Source organism: Micropterus dolomieu, linkage group LG04 (assembly GCF_021292245.1).
Source record: "Micropterus dolomieu isolate WLL.071019.BEF.003 ecotype Adirondacks linkage group LG04, ASM2129224v1, whole genome shotgun sequence".
Lineage (NCBI taxonomy): Eukaryota > Metazoa > Chordata > Actinopteri > Centrarchiformes > Centrarchidae > Micropterus > Micropterus dolomieu.
This window is the reverse complement of record NC_060153.1, coordinates 10,541,600-10,551,835: the sequence shown is the minus strand read 5'-3', so window position 1 is coordinate 10,551,835 and position 10,236 is coordinate 10,541,600. Positions and strand designations below refer to the sequence as shown.

The window sequence follows — 10,236 nt, the reverse complement described above, 5'->3', positions numbered from 1 at the left end:
CCTGATTCTGGGTCCCAGGGACGTATGTCGCTCTGAGGGACAGCAGTCTCTGCTGGGACCACAGGAGGATCTGATGTGCCAGTTTGCATAACGGGCGCTAGCGCAGACCCCCCCGGTGATTCAAATAGGCCACCACCGCCGTGTTGTCGGTCCTGACAAGGACGTGGCGACTGCGGAGAGCGGGCAGAAAACTCCTCAGAGCTCTGAAAACTGCCAACATTTCCAGGCAATTTATGTGCCAAGAGAAATGATGCTCCTGCCAGGAGCCTTTCGCAACGCGGCCATCCATGACCGCGCCCCACCCCGCGAGTGAGGCGTCTGTTGAAATAATTGTTCGGAGACAGATCAAAATGGCCAAAGTGGACAAAATGGACTCGACGCGTGCGGGAGACAGGGTCGTTGAGTCCCATACCACCCCTTGGAACGTAGTCCATTGGGTGGGCGTCGTCAGCACACTCTTCTTTGCGTTGAGCCGTAGCCCCAAACGCTGGAGGTGGGCGAGGATGACATCTCGATGCCGAACCGCTAACTCTCGAGACTGGGCCAGGACGAGCCAGTCGTCGATGTAGTTCAGTATGCGGATGCCCTGGAGCCTCAACTGGGCCAGAGCTGCATCCATGCATTTGGTGAACGTGCGGGGAGAGAGCGCTAAGCCGAACGGAAGAACCTGATACTGGTAAGCCATGCCCCCGAAGGCGAAGCTCAGGAACTTCCTGTGAGAGGGACAGATGGAGATGTGGAAATAAGCGTCTTGCAGATCTATTGTGACAAACCAATCCTCGGATTGGATGTGAGTGATGATGGCGGGGATGGTGAGCATCCTGAACCTGAATCTCCTCAGAAATTGGTTCAGGGACCGCAGATCCAAAATCGTCCTTCTTGGGAACCAGGAAGTATCGGCTTTAGGAGCCGGCTTCTCTGACTGGCAGGGAAATGAGTTCTATGGCCCCTTTCCCTAGCAGAGAGCGGTATTCCTGTCCCAACACCTGGCTCTGTTCTGCGTGTACTGCAGTCCCGACCATCCCGCAGAATCTGGGGGGACGAACCCGGAACTGCAGCCTGTAGCCATCCACTACTGTGCGCAGGACCCACGGGGAAATGTTCGCGAGGCTCCGCCAAAGCTTCCGCGAAATTCGCCAAGGGGACCAGCCCCTCGGTGGCTGGTGTCCCGCGGGAATCCCCTGTGGCGCCCCGAAGTGGAGGACTGTCAGGGAAAACTTCTACTCGAAGTCTCAGGACCTCTTCCCCCGGGCCCACCGAGACTGAATGACGGTCCTCAGATCCGTCTTCTCGGGGGGCTGTGGGCGAGAGCGCCGTCTTGCGTCCCAGGTTGGTTTCGGGGGATCCCGTGAAGCGACACTCTGCTTCTGGCTGCGGTGGTAGGTGCTGGACGAAGGCTGCGTCCGCCTTTCCTGAGCCGTCGCGGTCCTGGAGCCTGACCGGCAGGGGAGATATCCTCAAATGCCTCTCCCTGAATTTTGGCGTGCTGGAACCTGTTGACGACAGCATCCACTGCTTCGCCAAACAGGCCAGTAGGCGAGAGGGGCGCATCCAGGAGAAAAGCCTTCTCCTTCCCCTGGATTCCCGAGAGGTTGAGCCACAGATAGCGCTCTGTAGCCACCAAAGCCGCCATGGATCGGGCCGTTTCCTTGGTCACACGGAGAGCTAAGTACGTTGCTCTACGGAGCTCAGTCAGGTCCTCCTCAGAGGGACCTCCCCCTAAGTCACAGTCCCGAAGGAGATCGGCCTGGTATGCCTGCAAGACAGCCATTGTGTGCAGGCTAGCACCAGCTCGACCCGCTGCCATGTAGGCCTTGCCCACCAAATCGGACGTCATTCAACACGGCTTGGTGGGGAGCGCCGGCGTCCGGAGGGATGAGGCGAGGTTGGGAGAGAGGTAGCTAGCCAGTGCCTACTCCACCCGTGGCATCGTTCCGTAGCCGTGCTGTCTGATCTCCGTCACGTTGCCGTAGTCCAGCCGGGGGGACGTAGACAGCCGTGCAGAGAAGGGCTTGTTCCACTATCTACACAACTCGTTGTGTAGATTCGGAAAAAATGGTAAGGGCCGATGCGGGGGTGGCGCTCGGTGTTGCAGAAACTGCTTGTCTAGTTTGCTGCCCACCGAAGGCTGCTGCACCGCCTGTGGCCAATCAATGTGCAGTTTGGCCACAGCCCGCGTCACCACTTCCAACAACTCCTTGTATCCTGGCGAGGGATGACGTTCCGTTTCCCCGAAGTCATTCTCCATGCTAAACACATCTAGCTCCTCAGAGACAGATCGTGCAAGCCTCTCTGGACTCATACCTCGAGTGGGAGAAGCCGAGAAATGGGCTCCCGATCGGGAACGAGGGGAGGAGGATTCCGCGGACAAGGACCGGAAAAAGGCCTCAGCCGTCCCAGCACCCTCAGCGATCTCGCGTTGTGATCCCCAGGATCGGAGCCGCCGCGATGCCTCAGCGATCCTCTAGAAAGAGAGCAGCTCGAGACCTCACCACCCTCAGGGGCAGGGCCTCGCAATGGTCGCAGGCAGCACCCTTGAGAGCTGCCTGGGCGTGCGACATCCCCAGGCATGAGACACCATGGTTCACATTCTATGGTTATCACCTTCCGTGATGAAGCGCTGACAGGGAAAGACCCACTGTCGGAATCGCTTCGACATGATCTGCTGCTTCGTCTCGTCTTTAGGTAAGATGATGGAGCTTCCAAACATAGCCAGAGTGCCTGCTGAATAGAAAGAAGCTAATGTGTCCTGTGTGCCGGCTTGCTTATATACCCCTCCGGTTACGCCGTCACACACTACCGTTCTAGTAACACCAATAGGATTGGAGTAGTTTCATTCATAGTTCAGCCCTGCCACGCCTAGAGGCGTTCCCATAGTGTCGTCACCGACGCAGTTCGAGTTCCCTCGAAGGGGAACTTTCTTCCCTTGCCCTCTCAGTCTATTAAGGTCAAAAATAGTCTGTCTTAGCTAAATACTATTAGCACTTTACTCTGTATACAAATGAGTGTTCAGTGCCATGGGTGGCCTTTAGCATCCAGGGGGCCTTTTTAAGAGCTAATGTGGGACATTGTCATATTTATTTATAGTTGAGACCATTACCCTTTATTTGCTGTATATTAGAGTATTCTAATGTAAAAACGGCAGACTAAAAACCAACCAACCCCACTCTTGTGAAAATGAACCATAGTATTACTATAGTATCTAGTTTTTAATGTTCTGTGGGGGGGTGCTAAACTGACACTTTTTGTTTTTGCTTTTTGACCCTTTTCTCTCTCTCTCTTTCTTGCCTGTTATTCACCGGCCTTGTGCAGAGTTTTCCGTGCATTACTGCTGCCAACAACTGCATGCACGTCGTGGTTCCCCCGCGGGTCTATTTCAAGTAGCCAGCTGTTTAAAAACGATAAAATATTCTTTGTGTGGATAATTTATCCGAAAGTCCCGCGAATTGCGGACAACTGGCATAACTTCAGCAAGTGTTCCTCTTCTGCCACTACACACATACACGCAGTTGAGATATGATCACCCCTTATTCCCATGTCAATGTCTCTTCACGCTGAGTGAAATAAGTAGGCCCGCCTATTTCAAAAATGGGTGAATTATTCAATACTTGCATGTCAGCTGGGGCTCTTTGGAGGGCGGGGGCCCTTTTCAATAAAAAAAAAATAATAGCGATTTTTATAGCACACTATTTCCAGTTCTTCTCTGGCCAAGAGAATAATTCAAGCCTAACAGAAGAATTTAGTGTAGCCAGATACTTATATTTTATTTGAAAAGCCAGAAGATCACAGATGCAGCAGATGTTGTGTTCTAACACGCAAAGGTTAGAACTGAAGAAACTTTGAATCCTGCATCTTACTGAGAACTTTAACAGCACGGCCTTGGCCCAGACCTTTGCCATCTGCTCTGAAACAAGATTGTCAGGACGGCTGGGAGCCCTCATCTGCTCGGTGAATGACATCTCTCAACTTGGAGCATGGCCTGGGCTCCTAAGTGAGTACAGATAGGCCTCCCACTACAAGGTGACCTCAACCCTGCACACAATGCCGGAAAGCCAATGGGAACATCTTGCTTCTGCCAGTGCTTCAAATCAGTAGCCTTAACCGTGTGTTTTGCTCTGATAAAAAGTTGACTAAATAAAATATGTTAATTCCCATAACTGCCCTAAATCTCACTGCTTTTGTTTTAATCATCAGATCACATACTTCACTGTTGCCAGTAAGATGAGGTTTATTTTCTTCATTATAACTATTAAGCCTTCATTTGTTCAGTTAGGCTTTTAGGGATTTAACTATAAATAAATGTTATTTCATCTGTGAGAAGTTGTTGGTGTGTTTTCTTTAACTGGAATTCAATTCCTACTTAAGAGACTGATTGGTTAAATGATCAAGTTATTCATTTATTTATTTAGTTTATTTGTTTTCCTTGTTTCTAGGGCAATGCCCCATAATGAGCGTTATTAAAGTAGTGTTTTTCCTACATACGATAACCAGCAGGGTGATGAAAAATAACTTGCAGCCCTACAGTTGTGTGTTCACCACAACAACAACAACAACATAAAAACTCTTTGATTAAACACAGCAAAAGCAGAAGTTGCTTGAAAACTTAGACTTTATTCCTTAAGGAAAATGACATTTAAGAAGAAGTGGAATTAGTTAAGGAACATATGCAGCACATTTGTTATGTAGTGTGGAAATGCAGCATTACGAAGTGCTTCATTAACACAATTATATTTAAATTCTATTGTGAATCTAAAGTAAAGCAGAATTATATTTCATGCTATGCACATAACCGTGTCACAATTTAGTTTACTATTGCAATAGTATTCTAAACTGGTTATTTTATAATCATCTTAGCATTTTATTCTTTAGTAAAGGCACATGTGAAACAACAGATTTAGTCTGAATCATTAAATGTTGTTTGTTCCACTGCAGATGTCTGAATGTAAAGGAGGAAGGAACTGTTTTGCCTCTTTTTATGTCTCTTCACACTTCACACCTTCGCCGGCATCTGTAAAGACAAGTAAGCAATTTAAAACAAATATTGTTAAATATTGTTTTCCATGCTCTCCACACAGATGACATTAGCTTTTTATTCATATCACCAGTAATTTTCAATATGCATATTCATTTGCAGTACAACTCTTAATAAATGTTAATATATTTACAGTAATATGTAGATTGATAACTACCTGGCTTGTCTGTGTGGGCTGGTCCTGCTGGAGAGGTTGCAGGGGATCTTCGGATGGAAGAAGATTGGCATCAAATGAGGGAATCTGGAAAAAAGAAAAAGAAACCATGAGACAAAAGAAACAGTCAATAAAATAAACATCCTCAAAATGAAATACATATATTATTTATTTTTCTTACATTTGGGATTTGCTGGGGAATATTTTGAGGGGGGTAATCAAATGGGAGTGCCTGTGAAAAAACAAATAAAAGTGGTGAGTATGTTATGACATATGAAAAATATGAAAACAAACAGCACAAGTCATCATTAGAGTAAGTAATGTCTTACATTTGGAAAGTGAGGGACGTTTGCCATAGGAGGCATGTTTGTCAATATCTGGAACAAAAGCAAATACACCAATTTAGTACTCTACCCTGTAAAATGTAGAAGTCATTTCATATTTACATTATGCATTATATAATATCTCAGTTTTAAAATGTTTACCCTTTGCTGGGAGAAGTCATAGGGGTAGTACTGCAAATGTAAAAAATAAAAATAAAAAAAAACAAGAGCACAGAAATATTAATAAATATTGATCAACAAGTTGTTTATTGTACTTCTACAAGCAATAATCAAAGTGTTTTTGGTCAGTGTGTGTAATCTAGGGGGAAAAACAAGCACTCACAACTTCTACACTCTGTCTGCCTGGTGGCTGAGGAATGGAGTATTTGATGAAGCCATGGGTAGAAAAGGGCTGTAGAGAGAGAGAGAGAAAGAAATGCTAAAGGCAGTTAGTTGATGTTTTTACCCCATTTCTTAAAAGAGAAGATGCTCCTGTCAAATGTGCATGTGCACCTGTGCAGGGTTTGATCCACCGGCACCCCCAACAAATCTGTGGGGATAAATCTAAGAAATAACAAAACACAAATAAACATACGTACAGTGAGCATATGCTGTAATCACAGCAAGAGCAACATTTCATTAAAAAAAGCAAATTTCAGTGAAATGAAAGTCTGCATATAAGAAAAGAGAGAGTCTGACATACTAGTTCCACACTGTAAGCGCCAGGCATTCCAAGGCCAGCTGGGAAGGGATTTTTCACCTAAATGGATGTAACGTCGTCAGAATTGTCAATAGACACTGATCTTTAAATAGCTATATTTCTGTATATTTTTCCTCATATCTGTATCACAAGGAGCATTTTCTCTGTAGTGTGCTATATATTATTATTTTTTTGCATATTAAAAACAATAACCTTTAACACTAAACTTAAATGGCACACAATATGCGTGGTTACCTGTGAGGGTGGTGCCTGTTGCCGGGAACCTGCGTAATGAGGCAGGTAATGAAAGAAGGACTGAAAACGAAGACAAAGACAGAAAGAAATAGAAAGAGAAAGATCAGAGAAAAATCTGAACACTGCCTGAACTGAGAATATATTATAAGTCATGAGACCACACTTACTGGTGCAGCTGAGACTGTGCTAGCCAGACAGAAGCACAGGATGGCCAATTTCATTTTTGCAGATTATCCAAGTCCTACCAACACAATGCATTAGAACTTCCAGTCAAAGTCATACAGGATGGTTGCCATCCTTTAAAAAAGCCTGCATGCGCTTATGTTGAAGTTCTTCATAACTCACCTTCTGCGATAAAACACCAGAGGATGAGGAATGTTGATGCTGGAGATGATGCCAGTAGATCGTATCTTCCACAGAATTACTTTCTCTTTTATAGGGTGCCAGGTCACCTGACAGCCAATCACAGCGGATGGGAGTGATTTTTCCCAATGAGCAGTTACACTACAGGTGTCTAGTCTTCAGCTTTACTAAATGATCAGTGGTCAAATCCACTTTCTGTGTAATAGTAGACTATTTGATTACACTGTCTAGAGCAGTGGACACCTTCACTCTGCTTGCTCCTCATTCTGCCATCATGACAGTTTCATTGGTTCTGTGCAACTGCAACTTTGTGGCATAAATATCTGAAACAGTAATATTATGTCTATTACTTAGTATGTAAGTATGTAATATTGTTTGTTTTCCAGTTGCTCGCAAGTTTATTTCCAATAATGACAACAGCAGAGCAGAACAACTTCACAGAGACACGTCTATCCAGACAACTGAGGATAAAAGTACTGAATGTGATACATTTAGAAACTCCCATGTCTTTTGCTCAAGTGAAATGCACATTTAAACTATTGAAAAATAGAGTCCTTCATATATTAGCTTGAATCATCTTGAAATCTTATAGTCTGCATGCATTTTAAGATGTAAAAATTCAACTTGTAGAGGATTAATCAAAAACATTTTACAGAATCTTACTAAAGCAATTGAGCACTTAGGTGTGTTTGTCTCCGCATAATATGAATGATATGTATAGTTGCTTGAAACAAAGAACCAGAAGAGAATGGACCAGTTTTTATTTTATTTATTATGAAGCACAGTTATAGCAAATTTGATTGAGGAAACACCAACATGCATTGAATCAAAAGACAGAATCATTTTCTCCCTAAAAATTTTCTTTTTAAAAACACAGCACCATGTTTTTCAAACAGCTTTGTTGGCTGGCCATCTTTCACCGGGGTGGGCTGCTGGTCTTAATGCATTGGTCACCTAGTGTGAAGGGAAGCAAATACATCTTCTCTGTTCTTTTCATGATGAAGTGTTCACATATTCAAAAACAGTCAACCAGAGAGAGAACACAAGGTCCTCAGATTTCATAAATTATTTTGTCTGAATTGTACAGTACAGTACTCTGTGCCTTGTAAATATGTGAATGTGTATTCTGCGTGCATGTGTACCTGACTGGGCACAAAAGTGTGCACGTCCTGCTGACTCGAATTTTTTAGTCATCGTCATCATCATCATCATCTCCCCCGGGTCCGTCAACCTGAAATGACAGAGACTTCTGATGAGCCAGTCAGGAGTGAGGATCTGTCACATCTCTGCTGACAAGTCAGTGTTTCTCAACACCTCAGCAAAAATAGTTGGAAGACTGTTTATCTTACGCAATACTCATTTATTAGAATGGACCTGTTGTCCTCATAATCACATCAATTCAATTCAGTTTCATTCCTGTTGCGGTCATTTGAAGCTATTACTGTACATAAAAATCAATTAAACCATTGATATGGTTGACAGTTGACAGTGAGTCTTACTGATTCTTCAATAAACCTAAATGGCTTAAAATGCAAATCCACAGTCATTCTTACAGGGGCACCAGCAGCAATGATAGGTACAACAGGGGCAGCAGGAGCAGCAGGAGCAGCAGGAGCAGCAGGAGCAGCTGGAGCTGCTGGAGCAACGGGATCGACAGGAGCAACAGGGGCAGCAGCAGCAGGATCTGCCGGCTCAAAGCCGAAGGGGATGAACTGAAACAGATGAGAAAGAGATGAGGTCTTAAGTTCAATAACATCTCATCTAACGTCTGTCAGACTAATGAATAATCTGCAGGCACTTACCACTTCCTTGCTTTTACCGTTCGGCTGAGGGATCTCCTGCTTGATGAAGCCACGGACCTTCCATTGAAAACACATGCAAGCACACCCATGCACTTAAATCTACAGTACCTCAGCCGTAATCTACCTCCACTCTGTGATATACATGTGGGCTCTGAAACTGCCTTTTGTTGGACTGAACATCCTATGAATTGCATTTCATTCAGATGGTACTGTTGGCTTTCATTGCATCTTAAAATATGTGGATTAAGGGTCAGCATAGTACTATATGCACACAGAAATCAAGCTATACTGTGTCACTCACAGGTCCTCCAACAGGCTGTCTCTGGGCATCAACTGGGAGGAGCTAGAAATGAAAAAGTCAAGATTATTACACGAAAGAGTGATTATTAGATTAAATTCATAGAAAATGTGTAAAATAAATTTAAATGAGCTCTTACAACTTCCAGGGTTCCAACTGGGGCTCCAGCAGGAATAGCTTGGGCCGCCTGGGAAGATCACATTATTCATTTTAACCTTTAGATGAGGGTAGCAGCAAACTACAAGTAAAACAGCCAATACCAGGCTCAGCTATAGAGTCATTGCATCAGTGGTGAACACATAATAGTAGACCTGTGTGCGGAGCATATTCAGTAATGTTTGAAAATGTGTCTTTTACTGTGGTTTTTGTGTGTATGTCATGATACAAACCAGTTGATCTAAGCTGCGTCTTACTGTACCTGAGGCGGAGCATAATGGATGTCAAACTCCATGAACATCTCGTGCTGTAAAGAAGAGAAAATACTGTAGAATCAATGCAATGCAGGTGAGCATAAAATCAATAATTCAAACAAACTTTTGTTGGTAAATATTATTCACTGACAACCTCCATTACACAACCAACATGCACAGGGAGTTCCTTAATTAAAGTGTTTCGAAAAACTGGACCATCTACAACTCCATCTGCTGATAAAAATTATGTGATATGATTAAAAGCTCCAAAACAGCTACATGGATCTTAAGGTAAGATTTAGTTTGTCAAATATTTACAGGGCTATAATTCAAGAGAGAGATAAGAAGGAGATATATTTTTAAAATAGAGGGTGTTTTCCTTACAGGGGCACAGAGAGCCATCCCAAGGATGCAGGCAGCAAGCAGGATGAATTTCATTTTGAATGAAGCTGTGAAAGAGATTTTTAGTTATTAGACATGACAATATTCACTGCATCACTTGAAACAGCATTTAAATAGATTCAATTATTTTAATTCTGTTTGAATGAATGTCATATGATATTAGATATCTACATTACCTTTCCTTTCTGGCAGCACACGATCACTGAAGGATTGTTGAGGAGGGGTGTGAGTAGTGGAGAGCAATTTACTCCTATTTATTTGCTGTCAGGAAAAAAAAGGCTGAGCAAACCTATGACAGGTTTTGGCAATCAGCCAAGGATTTTCATTTTTATGATTACAAAATTGGCAGCTATATCGGTGCATTTCATTTTTGGCTTGAAATGCACATTAATCACATTTGATCCCTCACCGATGTGTTTTACCAGGTGCCCGCTTGCAACATCTCACACTTTACACCCAAAAAGGGCACCAGGGTTGCACATGGATAGGAGTCAGAT

At 43.9% G+C, this 10,236-nt stretch overlaps 2 protein-coding genes across 2 annotated transcripts; both read right to left on the bottom strand.

Moving 5' to 3' along the window:
* Nucleotides 1-4,741: 4,741 nt before the first annotated feature.
* scpp5 (secretory calcium-binding phosphoprotein 5) lies at nt 4,742-6,893 on the bottom strand. The gene is made up of 11 exons (XM_046048127.1): nt 6,810-6,893; nt 6,632-6,705; nt 6,465-6,524; nt 6,213-6,269; nt 6,023-6,073; nt 5,853-5,921; nt 5,672-5,701; nt 5,516-5,563; nt 5,368-5,418; nt 5,190-5,273; nt 4,742-5,008 (listed from the first exon to the last, which is right to left on the bottom strand). Exons 2-11 carry the CDS (start codon nt 6,683-6,685, stop codon nt 4,991-4,993), a joined length of 522 nt encoding a protein of 173 aa, XP_045904083.1. The 5' UTR covers nt 6,686-6,705; nt 6,810-6,893; the 3' UTR covers nt 4,742-4,990.
* Nucleotides 6,894-7,958: 1,065 nt separating this feature from the next.
* On the bottom strand, nt 7,959-9,780 carry scpp7 (secretory calcium-binding phosphoprotein 7). Its single transcript, XM_046046196.1, has 7 exons — nt 9,722-9,780; nt 9,346-9,390; nt 9,067-9,114; nt 8,931-8,972; nt 8,630-8,686; nt 8,381-8,539; nt 7,959-8,058 (listed from the first exon to the last, which is right to left on the bottom strand). Exons 1-7 carry the CDS (start codon nt 9,773-9,775, stop codon nt 8,014-8,016), a joined length of 450 nt encoding a protein of 149 aa, XP_045902152.1. The 5' UTR covers nt 9,776-9,780; the 3' UTR covers nt 7,959-8,013.
* Between the last annotated feature and the right edge of the window lie 456 nt (nt 9,781-10,236).

What these genes read in the sequence shown, in the direction of transcription:
- scpp7 (XM_046046196.1), bottom strand. Translation starts at nt 9,775, where the DNA reads ATGAAATTCATCCTGCTTGCTGCCTGCATCCTTGGGATGGCTCTCTGT. An exon ending in TCCATTATGCTCCGCCTCAG is followed by an intron (nt 9,115 to 9,345) that starts GTACAGTAAGAC and finishes TGATCTTCCCAG; the next exon opens with GCGGCCCAAGCTATTCCTGC. An exon ending in CAGTTGGAACCCTGGAAGTT is followed by an intron (nt 8,973 to 9,066) that starts GTAAGAGCTCAT and finishes TTTCATTTCTAG; the next exon opens with CTCCTCCCAGTTGATGCCCA.
- scpp5 (XM_046048127.1), bottom strand. Translation starts at nt 6,685, where the DNA reads ATGAAATTGGCCATCCTGTGCTTCTGTCTGGCTAGCACAGTCTCAGCT. An exon ending in GCACAGTCTCAGCTGCACCA is followed by an intron (nt 6,525 to 6,631) that starts GTAAGTGTGGTC and finishes CTTCGTTTTCAG; the next exon opens with TCCTTCTTTCATTACCTGCC. An exon ending in AACAGGCACCACCCTCACAG is followed by an intron (nt 6,270 to 6,464) that starts GTAACCACGCAT and finishes ACATCCATTTAG; the next exon opens with GTGAAAAATCCCTTCCCAGC.